This window comes from Anomalospiza imberbis, chromosome 6 (assembly GCF_031753505.1).
Source record: "Anomalospiza imberbis isolate Cuckoo-Finch-1a 21T00152 chromosome 6, ASM3175350v1, whole genome shotgun sequence".
NCBI classification, from domain to species: domain Eukaryota; kingdom Metazoa; phylum Chordata; class Aves; order Passeriformes; family Viduidae; genus Anomalospiza; species Anomalospiza imberbis.
In genome coordinates this window covers 31,221,340-31,235,681 of record NC_089686.1, presented here as the reverse complement: position 1 = coordinate 31,235,681, position 14,342 = coordinate 31,221,340, and the positions used below count along the sequence as shown (strand labels likewise).

The 14,342-nt window shown below is 39.9% G+C and overlaps 1 protein-coding gene across 1 annotated transcript in view; it reads left to right on the top strand.

The window, feature by feature from the left end:
• Positions 1–7,607: 7,607 nt before the first annotated feature.
• Positions 7,608–14,342, top strand: part of RASGRP1 (RAS guanyl releasing protein 1) — a 37,201-nt gene continuing 30,466 nt past the window's right edge. Inside the window, exons 1-2 of the mRNA XM_068193052.1 lie at positions 7,608–7,944; positions 10,167–10,336. Of these exons, the coding sequence (XP_068049153.1) occupies positions 7,913–7,944; positions 10,167–10,336 (202 nt within the window). The 5' untranslated portion in view covers positions 7,608–7,912. The remainder of the gene's footprint in view (positions 7,945–10,166; positions 10,337–14,342) is intronic.

The following is a 14,342-nucleotide window of genomic DNA, read 5'->3' as shown; positions in this document are numbered from 1 at the left end:
TACTCTGACTCATTAGTCACACAGTTTACTGCCAATGTTTTTCCCTCCTCTTTGTTTTCTGAACTTTTAAAGATAATACTAAGTTTAAATACAAATTTTAAAATGATTGTATCTGACAAAGAAATAGTACACATTTTTTTAACCTATGAGTCATCCTGAGCAAACATTAACAGATCTTCCTTCCAAAATTCCAAAGAAGTGATAAAATAGGACAGGTAGATAGGTAGAGAGAATACACACAAACAATCACTCTTCAGACAGAAACAGAAACTCTAACTTTCACTACTGTATTATTTTCAAGTTGTGAAAAGACTTCACTGTTCCTGTTTATACCACAGGATTTAAGAAGCTTTCAGAAGGGTTTGTCCTGGTTTCAGCGGGGATAGAGAAAGGTACTGTCACCTTTTTCACAGATGATTGATGGAGAAAAATAAAAAGCTGCAAACTAACAAATTTGAAAGAACTTCTAATTGAGACTACAAAAAGCTTTGGATACTTTGCCTAATCCTCTTGTAGACTGACAAGCAGAAATATTAGCACTGAAAGTTTTTGGCATATCTTGACAATTGTGCATTGTTTTCCAAGGCAGATATTCAGAGACACCTATAATTAGAGACTAAGTTCCTGAACCTAACTATGCTTGGGCTTGGGCTTTACAAGGACCCCTTAATATTGCCTCTAGAGGAGCTCTTAATAAATAGGAATGTATCTTAAACAAGATTAATTTTCAGCATATGAATTTTCAGCTCCCTGTTTGGCATTTTGCATTTAGATGTGAATACACTGAGTTTGCTGAATTGCTGTCTAAATACCTTCAAATGATTCAATTATTTATATGCTACTGAACACTGATAGTGGTATATATTCACCATTACATTTTGTTCAGTACTGCTACAGCTACTCTCCCAGATTAAAACTGAAGCCAACTATTGATAGGGCTTCTAATCCAGAAAAGTGACAGTAATACTTAACAATATTGCTATTCTGAGCACTCCTTTAAAATAGGAAACAATACACATTGCCTTTAAGTTGAAAAGGTAAGGAGGTATAAAACTGGAAAAAGGAAATTATCTGAGGAGTTCAGAAAAATTTGCATCATTTTAGGTCTAAGTAATTGATATTGCCCTCAATTCATTTCACATCTAGCCACAATGGACCACCAATATCCATTTTCTCTCTGCTTACTTAAAATTTTCTTTATTGCATTAATTTTCCTGATCCTGTTCCCAACAGCATTTATTTAAAAGTGTCAATTAAATCTACAAAACTGAGAAGCAGGTTTTGCATTCCCTTCCTCTAAGTATAAGTTTGATGGTGTCAACAATCTGTTGAGTATTTTCCTGTGAAGGGTCTGAGAACAGTTTTGCTCCCCCACCTCTTCAAGGTATTTTCACCATAACTGTAACACCTATAGAGACTGACCCTATTGCCCTAACCTGATGAAATTCTTCAGGGACAACACAGAAGTTCAACAAAGTACTGTGATGGGTAACAAGTTTTGTAAACAGCTTTGAAAAAAGCCTCAGGATTTTTTCTAAATAGCTCCAAATATATTATGAAATATTAGCCCTCTTCAACTTAAAAGGCATCAATTAAATTACTCAGTCTACCACCCTTCCTTCTGGGCAAGTGGAAAAAAGAGCCTTCAGGTCTAGCCATAAGTATAGAAAGTTACTGAGAACAAGGGAACACATGAAGGAAAAATGGAGTCTTGAAGAGCTTAATTTTTCCTTTCATGTACACACATGGCTGGTAAATTTACCGTTTCCAACCCACACTAAGATTACTTTTTCCTTTTCAATAACGTTAGTTAGTTCTTGTAGCAATAACAGCAGAAGACAGCCAGCCCTTGGCGGCCACTGTTACCTGTAACCACACATTCTTAGCCCAGTTCTGCTTCCTTCTGATCCTCCAGAACTTGGGGCTCGATGAATTGCTGGAATGGGTTGGAGGGAAGATGCTCTTCCTTCCCTATCCTCTCCCTTTCTTTTCCATTTGACCCACATAATGAGAATACCACAGAAACAGAGAGAGGGGCAAGTAAACCTCAGTGAGAAGAGCAAAGAAATTTTCCTTTAAAGTGATGGAACAGGAGAGTCCCTCGGCAGGGAAGAATGGGCCTTGTCTATGTGGCATATCATGTCCCATTACATTTTCAGCATTCAATTCAGTGCTTAGTTCAAATCAGCACAACCTTGCATTTCAAGGTGAACTCCCCTTGGAAAAGGTTCCTGCCCTGCAGATGAAATCAGAAAGGGCAGAGAAACAGCACTTACCACACCCATGTCCTGTGAAACCCCTATGACTACTCCTTATTTCTTCTCACCTCATGGTCAGCAGGAACTGTCACTCCTACTTGTTCACACAATCCCTGCCACTGACTTTGTCACTGCAAATAACAAGGGCAAAATTATTATCGCTGACCTTGAACACTGCAGCAGCAAAATTAAATTTTTTCCACTCAGTTTGGAAATTTTGAAGCAGCTCTGCCAGAAACAAAGCACATGGAAACCATGTCTACATTTCTTTCCAACTTGAAGGACCAGTGTAATTTTAGGAAGAATTTAAGTAAACATTACATCAAAAAAACCAAAGCCCAGCACTTCTGTGAGCCCAACTTTCATCCTGTTATACTTTCAAAGGGACTGTTATATCCGCAACAATTTAACTGTGAAACCAATTTTAAAATGTTTAAACAATACACTTAGTGTATTTCTAGAGCATGATGTCTGACCTCTTGCTGCTGACCAAGAAATATCCTGTAAAGGAAGTAGCTAATCACTGTCTCCTTGGAAAATGTTTACAAAGGGAGTTTGGGATGATGTTATCTACATCCTGTTTAAGTAGCTACTTTGGTCTCTTAAATCAGATGGTGAACCAAAAAGCATTCTTAGTAGTATTGTTATGCTTTTCCTTTCTGTATCTTGAGTTTCTGGAAAGTTATTTCAAGGGTACCAGCTGTTTTTCACCTTATCTATCCATACTTTATACAGATGTATTTTAAGAAATAAGGTGTTTTGTACTATTCTTATCAAAATCAGTAGGTAAACTGTATGTACATGTAAGCAACCAAATCAAAACTGACCAAATATATTTATTCTGAAAGATCATAAAGAAATCTACTTTGCTTTGGGCAACAGGAGGGAAATAAAAGTTGTGATAACAATGCTGTTGGACTTAGTTATAGTAAATAAAAACTTTTTTCTTTTTCTGATGCCGTAATTAAATGTGATTTTATTGATATAGATTAAAGATTTCAGTTTGCAATATCATGACCTTTGACTGCATATTGCCCCACTCTGTGCTGCTTCTGAAATTCATGTAAGGTAGGCAGATGATCCTTATAGGCAGATGATCAATGTTTACTGTAATTCAGCATTCTCCTAAATAGCAAAATATCAAAATCTTGAATCAATAGAAAGGCTGGGGAACTGAGCCTAACAGCCACACAAATCAGTGTGAATCTACTCAGAAGAATGCCACCAGTTAGTAACATTTCCTAACTCACCAGACCTCTTGATACTTGATGCTTTTATATATTATCAAGATATATATTCATTACTTTTTCTAAATTTTACTTGAATTAATTTGAGTCCACTTTTTATTTAAAATTTTCTTGATTAAAAGCAACAAAATAATCTAAGTTTCAATTATACATAGCTGATAGTGCAAGAGTGTTGCCAATCAGTGGCTTGCATGTTATCTGTACATATACCTAATGGTAAACTTAGGCATAGTTCTTAAAGTAAATTTTAGACTCCCTGCTGACTTTTAGATCTATGAGGGAGTCCAGAGTGCACACAGAAGGAACATCTAAGCTATTAAAAATTACAAATATCTAAATTTTATCGTTCTAGCTCACTTCATATTGTAAGATTTATCTGAACAGAAGAAAAAGGGAAGAGGAATTTGGCTGTTTTGGGGCCATTTGTCTCTACCCAGATTCCTAATCAGAGTACTGATGAAATTGGAGTACTATATGCACTGCCTGATGCATTTATTCATCTATCAGTCTCAAATTTCCTGGACTGAATGAGAAAAGCTCTAATTTGGGTTGCAAAACCATGTGCTCATGTGCATTCCTGGAATATATGAACACTTTGACAAGCACATATGCTTTTCACAGTCTATTACCAAGCAATTGGATAAATATTTACAAAAACAACTGCATATAAAAAAAAGACTTTATCACTTATTCTTGTGAAGGACAGTGAGAGTGAGAGGTTTTTTTCCTATTTATTTCCTATTATTATTTTTTCCTATTTTGTGATTCTGAAATTCTCTACAGAAACTCTTGTTAAATCTACTCAAAATTTTGAAGCTTTTTAATTGTGCTAGTTGGTCTGATAAAAGTTATTGCCTTTACCCACAAGCTATGTCTTGCCTATAATTTCCAAGACTAAGACCCACAGATATTCCATAAAGTGGCAGCATATTTACACCTACACGGGTCATTACTAGGACTGGACTCATTCAGTCCATCCCACAGACCTTTGGCATTTGAAGTGAACAAACTTACTCACAGCAGCTGTAACCACCAGCCTGAGTGTTCACTGAGAATGGTGGGGAATCCATGGCTGGCAAATAACCCAAAAATTGCTCTGGCAAAATCAAAAACCAGCAAGTCCAAGTATTCCATGCTCTACTCTAGGTTCTGGCAGTTTCTCTAAGCTTTTCCTTTTCTGCTTTCATGAATTCTGGTTGTGTCTCTCTTTCACCTTGCTCAGCTAAAAGCTGACTGCTGGATGTTAATGATAACCTCAATGGGGTTATCAGACCAAAACCTTCACTAACTCTGCAACTTTCCAAAAATGGAAATATTTGATAAATTGATGAACGTACCCAAAGCCTAGATCATTCTGATCAAAAGGGATAACCCAGGCTTGGAACAAACACTAGAACCACCCTACTAACTACAACAGAAATCAACACTCACACCAGCAGTTTTAAGAGTTTTAAGATCTACAAACTTTAATTAGAACAGAGAAGTACATTTAGATGATACCTTAAACAGGGCAGACACCACAGGACAGCCACACCTTTGGCATATCACAGCTCAGGTGAAGTTTTTCATGTGCAATTGCTAGCAGGCTGTCACTGAGGACAATTTGTCAAATCCAATGACTCTGATTACTAGCTACTTTACATCAGATTTTGATGTAAAGATGTTGACTTTTCATACAGTGACTCTTCTAAGGTTTCTATTTTCTGTTCTTCTTCCCAATCATGTTAGCAAGCTTTTCTCTTTTTCTGGAATTGCTTCCTACGCTATATTATCTGGCTTGCCTCTCTAGTGATGTCTACTGACCCTGCCACATATCAGATCTTCTGTCAGTGCCAAGGATCCTTCTCATTCATGATCCACACCACAAGGACACTGAATAGCTTTCAGAATGAGGCTGTGCTTTTACCATGACCTATGTTAAATAGGTCTAAGTAAATGCTACTGGAAAAATGTGTGGTCTTGCTCTCATGCCACTGTTTGGTTGTGGCAGCAGTTGAGCTAATATGAGTGGGTGGTGAAATGATTTAAATAATTAGTACTTTATGGCAGAACATGTATAATTTTTATTTAGGTTATCTGAGTTTATTTTTTGCCTGGATATTGTATTCAACCCACTGTATTGTAGCACATGCTCGATTAGTTGGCCCATTGTAAAATGCAGGTATGGACCCAGGAAAAATAGCAAACTGAATAAACTTAAAATAGATTTGAAAGCCCAACTTTCAGAAAATTACTTTTACTCTGATTCAAGGCCAAGCTATGTTTGTGTTCTTGCAGTAATTTGGAGGGAAAAAAGGTGTATCTTGAATAACAACTGAACTCCAAAGATCCAGCTTGAGCTGAGGCAGTAAGCTCGTTCACTTGGTTTTGATAGTAAAATCCAATTTATAAGTTATTATTGTTGCAAAATCTTCCAGGAATCTGAGCACATGAGTACAGAAATACCTAGCTGGTATTGGTCATGTTCCTTGGGAGCAATATGGTCTGACCTAGGCATTGGCATCTTGGAACTCTGTTAGCGTGGTGCCTTAGTATCATAAGTTATACTTTAAAGCAATTGACTACTGAGTGGAGCTCTGGGAATAGAAGAAATATCTTGCTTTTCCATCGAGCATATCTCTGATCCTCTGAGAACACAAACCAAGAATGAATCTACTTTATAGCAGGAGACTATTTCATCTGAAGAATGTGAGATTCAAGGATCAGTATGTCAGAGCTGCTGTCTGGACATATAAATTAAAACTAAATATTTGTATGGGATAGTGTATGTTGTAAAATGTGCTTGCCATAGTGTACTGTAAGATTTACTTACGGATTACTTTCAGGCCACAAAGCCAGAAAGTACTCTTTCTGTCAAACCTCCATATATTTGTGTATGTATGCAGGCATGTGAACTTCTCAAGGAAAATGTGTTAAAGAAAAAGCAAAGATGTCAGGGATGTACTTCTCTGAAGTACAATTCAGCCAGGAGTTTGGTTCAACAACACAACTGCCACAAAGCATATGATATGTGACCTTGGATATAATATTAATGTATATGTGTTTCTTAAACCACAGTGACCTTCAAGCTCTATGCTAGGAATGAGCTTACAACTTACTTAAAAGAATGGCACCTACTGAATGTGATTTCCAGGAGCATGTAGGGTTTTTCCTTTTACCTGAAATTCTTCAGCAAAGCAAAAGTCAAGTTGCCCCAGTCCCTGTTGTGATAATGGTATTTATCACTGCCTCTGAGAAAAGCCAGTGAGCAAAACTGATCATTTTGGAAACCTGAAGAGAAATGTCCCCTGATTGTTGACAGAAGATTACTTTGAATATCTGAAGCTCATCAGTCGTAGAATTAAAAAAACAGTTAATGAAATCTGAATCTTGGTGTGAGGCACATTGGCATTATGATGACTATGTTGGAAAAGATAAACTGTGCTCCAAAACAAGGTCTTGATAATGCCGCATCTCCAGGACCCTGTATTTTGTAGTGCTCTGTTGAGTGTATTTCTCAAAAAAAGACCATTTGGGCAAATTTCGGTTACAAGATATAGGGTGACTTTGGCCTTTCAGATTTCTTGCCTGGCCATTTTTTCTCAGAAGCGGAAAGGTTGACAACGTTGAGTTGGAAGAGCTCTGATAAACTCCTGATCGTGATACAAGAACCATGAAAAACACTGGAACCCCTTTCCTTGCTCTGCATTAAACTGGACAGCGTAAGGTGCCGAATAAGCCTGTAAAATGGCAATCACCAACGTGGGCGCCTCAGTTTAGTGCCTCCACCTCGGCGTGGCACCGAGGCTCACTCGGTGAGCCAGCCGCGTGTCCCCCGGCGAGAGCCGCATGACCCGGGCACCTCCCCGTGAGCCAGGCCCCCGCCCTCCCACTGGGGCCGGCTGCGGAGGGCCCGGCCCGGCCCGGCCCGGCCCGGCCGCTCGCCCCTCGCTCCAGCCGCGGCCGGGCAGGCTCCGCCGGCGCGGCTCAGCCACGCGTGAGCCCCGGCGGCTCGGAAGCAGCCTGCTTCAAGGAGAAGGAGAGGGCAGGTCCTGCCCTGCCCTGCCGAGCTGGTGCCGTGGAAAAAAGTTGTGGCGGCTTCAGAGCTGGGCGGTGAGAGCGCGTGCGGGTACCCAGTAAAGCCGGCGGCTTCAGAGAAGAGCAGCCCCAGCTCAGTACTTCCTCCCGCCGATAACATCTCCGCCAGCGCTCGTCACGGGTGGCGGCCGCCGCCGCCGTCGCTGCCCTACTTGAATCGGTTTCAGACTCCTCCCGAGGCGCGACGGGAGCAGGAGAGCGGCGAGGCGGGAGGGAGGAGGCGATGCTCGGGGCCGCGCCGCTCCGCCCGGCCTCCTCCGCCCCGCGCAGCGCCGCTCCCTGCGCTGCTGGCAGAGCCAGCCGGGCGGCGGAGCTGCGGCTGGACCCGGCATGGGGACCTTAGGCAAGAGGAGAGAAAACCAGTGAGTTTGCCGTGCTGCTTCGTGCCCCCATCGCTCCCCTCCCCGCGGCGGAGGGCACCGGGCTCGGTGTCACGGCTGAGAGCGTGCGGTGCCCGCTGGGGCGGTGGGGCGGGCGCGGCTCTCCCCGCGGCGGGGCTGGCGGGGCTTCCGTGGGGCAGGGAGAGGAGAGAAGCGCGGGAGGGGGTGTGCGGGAGAGGATTTTATTTCACCCTTTGGGATGCCAGTGTGGCCGAGCAGGCGGGTCAGCGCGGGGTGGAGGAGCCTCACGTTACGGTGTCGGCTGAGCGGGAGGCGCGGCGCCCGCCCGGGCTCGGTTACCTGCGGCACGGCCGGGGCCGCCGGGCGAGGGGCCCGGAACGCGGCTGGCACGGCCCCGCCGGGGCAGCGGCACCTGCTCCGGGGTCAGTCAGCGAGAGCACCGTCACTTATTTGTGATGTCCTCCCCACCGCCAAGGGCGTACAGTGGACATGCAGGACGGGCGTCCCCCGCTGCCCCTCAGTCCCGCTTTCATTTGTTTGTCGTGTCGGGTGACTGCTGCGAGAGGATCTGTTCTGAGGCATAACCAGAGGTGCCTCCGGCTAAGCTTTGCCTGTCCAGCATGTCGGCCACAGTATAGCTGTAAACTTTTTTCAGGTGAAACTTAAGTTTTTCTCCTGGATGTTGCCAAAGCCCGAAATATCTTCTGCCTTAACTCTCACTTTGTTACTACTTGCTGGGATCCTCTGCCCTGAAGAGGCACTGGAATGAAGCTAGGAGAGGGGCTTAAGTGTGTAGAAAGAAAACACTGAAAGCTGATCAGGCTCTTGTTCTTTTTATATGACAACAGGAAGTCAGATCACAAAGCTAAGAGGGAAATTGAGAAAAAGGGGGAAGGGAAGAGAACATTTGCATGTCAGCTACTGTCAGCCTAACTACGGAGGAGCTCAGTCAGTGATGATGACTGCCTCTGAAGGGTCAGACGTGTATTTTCCTGAATTTCAAACTATTGAAGTAGTTGGGTTGTAAATGACACCGTGGTCAGTTTCGTGGCTTCCCCAGCATTCAAGTGAGACGGAAAGGTAAGGATGAAGCTGGACTTTCACAGGGATGAGGTAGGGTCCAGTCTGTCTTCATGCAGGCAAAAAAAAGGCATGCATTTTTTAACTTCATGCAGGAGTGCCTATTAGGGGATGTCTGTGAATTTACTTCTACTGTCTGTATGTTATACACACAGTGGAGGAATTTCTATGCCTTTTCTTCCTGGGACTGTCAGCTGATTATCAATAGAGTCTTGCATAGTGTTCTAAGAAAAGTTATGTGAAAGCTTAAGATAGCACCTTAAAGACACTGGAGTCACTTGTTTAGGAAGGCTGTGGTGTGTCTGAAATAAACCCAGGGAATCCCTGAAATTTCAGGAGTCCCTGAAACAAACCCAAGTTTCATTGAAATGGCAATGCTTGTTGTTCTTTTGTGAGCTGTATGGTTATGCTCTCAAGTCAGATTTTGCAGTGGTTCCTGGTATTTGCAGGCAAATATATTTCATCACTTTTCATTAATACAATATTGTTCCAATTTGCTATTTGAAACAGAAATATGAACTTGTGTGCAAACAACAAATAGCTTTTAATATTATCCATAAACATACATGTTCTTGAAGTAGAAGGTATTATATGGGCAAAATACAAGACTAAAATTAGATATGTGCTTTATTTTGGTCTCATTTACCATTGTTATTAAATACATTTATTTGTTCATATATACTATTTTAAAACAACATAGGAAATAATAGTATTGAATAGATGCAAATTAATATATTTGTTTTGTTTGTGAAATACTTTACTGTTAGGTTTTGCTGAATTTTTTTTTTACTTAACAGTGACTTTTCAAATTAAATTAATAGTTTTCCAATGTGTGTAATATTTTTTCTCCTTTACTTTTGGTGGACACAGAAACATCTGGTGGTAGGTAATTGCATACTCTCCAGCAAAGAGACAAGACTTTTGATAATCCTGACACATCATTCAGGGAGCTCTATAACCATGTGCTCTGCAGCTGACATTTAGCAGGAAAAAAGTCACTTACGGAGCAGTCCCTTTGGTGTACGTATCAAGTGGGAGGGTTATGTCTTTCAGCATCCTAACTAGAAGGAGTTAATTGTCCTTTAAATCTCTCCTCCTTTCCCATGCAGTGTAAAATTTGCCACTCTGTCTTGTATTTACTTCACTATTGTGCTTTCTTCTAGGCAACCTGCCCAAGCATGCAGCCCTGCCCCTGAATCAGCACTGGAGCTGCAGCAGACCAGCCACTGCCACAGCCTGTCAAATCATACTCAGGTCATGATGGTGCCATTGGGGCACCTAGCCAAAGGAGCCACTTTGGAAGACCTTCTTGAGACCTGCATTCAGTCTTTTGGTGAGTGCCTGGAGGTTTTTAGAGTCATATTAATTTGTTTCTATGTCTATTAATATGTTTCTGTTGGCTATGTTTAAATCCCTTAGTAGGGAATTAAATTGGTTTATTGGTGGAGTAGAAAGGTGTTAACTGAGAATTGTCTGTGCTACAGGTCATTGTGGTTTTGGTTGATGGATATGTTTATGCAGATGTGTGTAATATATGCTGAGAGATTAGAGTAACTACTGCTTTTTCTTGAGGGAACTGGACAAATTCCAATCATCTACACTTCTAAGAGTACTTTTGTTGTTCCTTCAAGTACCAATTTTGTGAACTTCAGTAAGTAATCGTTATATTTTTGCATATTGCAATAACATTCCCATAATGCATGTAAGTAGCATGTTCATATTAAACATTTATAAACAAGAAGGGCTATTTTTAAGCTAGGTGAGATAACACTGGATTGCTTTTTGCATTATCAATATAGATTTAAAGTTGTTTCTTTATAAAAGAGAAAGAATCCAAACAGAAATCACAACTGCATGCTTTTAACTTATCAATTATCTATTTGTCCTTTTACAATAAGAATTGAAATATGGAGTATTTCAAGTGTAGCCATTGCCTGAGCCGTGTACCCCTAGTTTCCTTTTCAACTTTTTCATTAGTAAATGTGTTTATATTCAGTATTATTGAAATGTTATTACTAAAGACACTTAAAGTGATTCTGAATAATTTGCTTATAAGTAGCACATCTGTTTGTTAATCCTGAGTCTTTCAGTACTTTGAGCTACTCCCAAAGTATATGTGGGAAAGTCTTAGTTTCAGAAGTAGTCCTTGAACACCCACTCAGCTCTAAAATAACTATCTATATAGTTAAATAGTAACACATTGTGCTGATCTACTGGTGCAGTGCATAAATACAGTGTAAACAATGACTAATCTTGCACATTTTTTTAAAACAATTTTTTTAACTTTAAAGCCTTCTAATCAGCATGTGCAGAGAAATGCATGTCTGAGAAAAGCTGGTGAAACATGTAATTGTCAGTAATGTCTTGTTTCTTTTTTGCTTCTTTTCTTCCCCATTTCGTTATTGTGAAGACACTGAACTTCTATAAATCCCTAATTCCTCAACAAATATTGATTGATTGTTTTTGTAAGTTTCCATTCAATAGAGGGGAATAAGATATCTAAAACATAAGACCTTCAGGTAGCTGTTATATTGTGACTACTTGACAAATATTAATGTCTCCACATGTTTATGAAAAAACAGTAATATAAATGCAACATTATAAAAATCTAGTATAGTTATGAAAGTGATTGATTTAAAGTAGTGCAGGTGAAACCCTGAGTAGGAGATTATTTTTGGCTAATACCCTGTATAGCGATATAGACATACTTAGGTGTTCTCAGATTCCTGAGCATCAATATATTAAAAGGACTAAGGTAATGAAGAAAAGCAAGTGTACCTGTGCAGTTCAGCTATGTGTGCATGTGAATCTTTCTTAAAGGTGTCACACTTCAGCTAGAAAATTTACTGTAATCCACTAGACAGGGTTTTCTTGACCCTTGACAAGCTGTACATAAGTCAAGCAAGGTGAATTGTAGTGCATCAGCAAACATTATAACTCACTAAAGACTGCTAAAATCATGTTGTATGCTACAGAGGTTTAGACCCCTAATTGGACAATTCATAGGAGTGTCTGTATTTTTACATCTCCTATGAAATTATGCATGTTCTTCTGTTATGTTGGAATTTCCCAATAAGGTATTTGAATAAAAATACAACTGTACAACACTAAATAACCTGCATAATGAAGTTCATTAAAGAAGGCTCTTTTAGCTAGCACCCAAACCAGTGCAAAATTAATTCATGTTATTGTGCCAATAAAGGAAGAGATGAAAAAATCTTTAATCTGAGATTTTGAAGAGGGTTGGGGGCAGGGAGCAAAATGGTGGAAAAAAAACACAGCTGCAGAATAATTACAAGGAATCTGAATGATTGAGTAAATTTATTTCCATGCATAGTACTGAAATCTTCTAACCCCTATGCTAATAGTTCTGTTTAGGCTGAGATTATATCTTCAGTCTTGGATATGCTGACCTATAATATTTTGTATATTATCCTATAAAGTCATTATGATTTGAGCAAGTTTTATTTAAATGTTTAAAGTACCGAAACCCCCCAAGACATTGTACATTTGAAGTTTACTTTCTGGAAAAAGCTGTTGATTTATTTGCTGTCTAGTCTTAAGGAGAACAAGAGGCAGTAGATAGAGATGATGATGTATCAAGTTTCAGAATACATACTGCATCTTGTTAGCATTATACTGCTCTTGCTGATTTTATGTGTACAAATACAATCCCCCTGTAATGGATGCAGCCGAGTTTATATTCCTGGACTCAATTATACACATTTGGAGAAAGCAAACAGTGTGTAAGAGACTCCTGTCAAGAATGGTGTGTAAGGAGAAGCTGGCAGCCTTGTGCTGTGTATGCAGAGAATATCATGAGAAGGTCTAACCAAGAAGGTATTAAGAATCAATACACACAGCTGTGAAGAACACAAGCTGTATAAGTTTGTATAGATTCTTGTTGTATTGATTGTTGTAATTTATCTTACAACATGGATTAGGAGAAGAAAGGAAGAAGGGAATATGCTAAATTGAAATTAAAAGTGAGATGACTAAACTTTGCTGTATTGTAAATGGATTCCAAGATTAAAGACTTAATCAGGAGAGCCAAGTTAATCCAAAAGCTTAGTCAGTGCAGTTAACTTAAATTCCTGCTTTGGGGTGATTAGTGTTTGTGCTCTTTCACCTCTCTCAAACTTGGTCTACTTTAGATTGGACTGATGAATGACAGGTGTGTGCCTTAGCAACAGAAACAATGATGGTCTTAAGGGGTAGTTTGAAGTCATGTAGGTGGTCACTACATCTGAAAAAGTAGCATCATACCAGTGTTTATTCAACAGCATGATGAGGAGATGCTAAAAGTAGAGGTTTCTTCAAGTCCCATGGAAGTTTGACTCAGGATGACAAAGATGAATCATCCTGTAAATGAGTTGCCAAAAGTAAAGGCAACAAAAAAGCAAGGATCAAAGTGAAGGCAAGAGTTTGAGGAAAAAATAGCATGATGAGAGATTGAAGGTTGGAAGTGTCTTAGAAAGGAATATTGGTCCTTTCTTAGGAGATCTGTAGAGACTTGAAACCACTCATGAGTTTTAAGAGAAGAGATTTGGTTATACAGGACAGTGATTCAAAACATGTTCCAAAATGTGTCTCAGAAGACCTCCCAACATTGTAAGTAGCTACAGGATGGTGTTACTGCTATGATCTGGATTGACAAGAAGAATTATAGAGCACAAATAAATGCATCACATGTGATTGCCTAGAAAAGAAGGGGAGGAAAAGAGAAAGAAAGAAGGGAAGAGAGGAAGAGCAGGAGGTAAAATCATTAAAAAAATTAGAAAAGACAGTAACTGCCAAAAGGTTAGATTCAGTGCAACTTCTACATCAGAGATATTAATCCTGAACAAAAAGCTTATAAAGAGATAATTAAAAGTAGATTTTCCATTGACAACAAAATGGCTGAAGTTGTAAGTTCAGGGAAGTAAAGAAGTAGTTCATAGATCTTGGCCCAGAATATGACAGCTTCAGGAGGGAGATAATTTATTCTGGAGGAAATCTTCACTGGTGACTGTGATTCTGGAGTGGAATTTTACTTAGAACAGTGACTTTAACCCCCCTGCATCCATTTTTTTCATTATGTAGCACATAAAATACCTCAGAAAATGTGCTTTTGACTGGCAGACAGTTCTCTGAAAGTCAGTATGGCTTTGTCTCCTATTTTGTTGCTAGTTGTAAAGGCACTTAGTCTATCAGCTTTGTTGTTGAAACCAGCACAGTAGGGTCTTGTTTGCTGGCAGGTCAGTAGAACACAGGAAGAATATACTTAGCAGCAGAGCCATAATTTTATGTCTAGTTCTTATAGTAATCTTTGTGACACTTTACAAATGAATAACATTTAT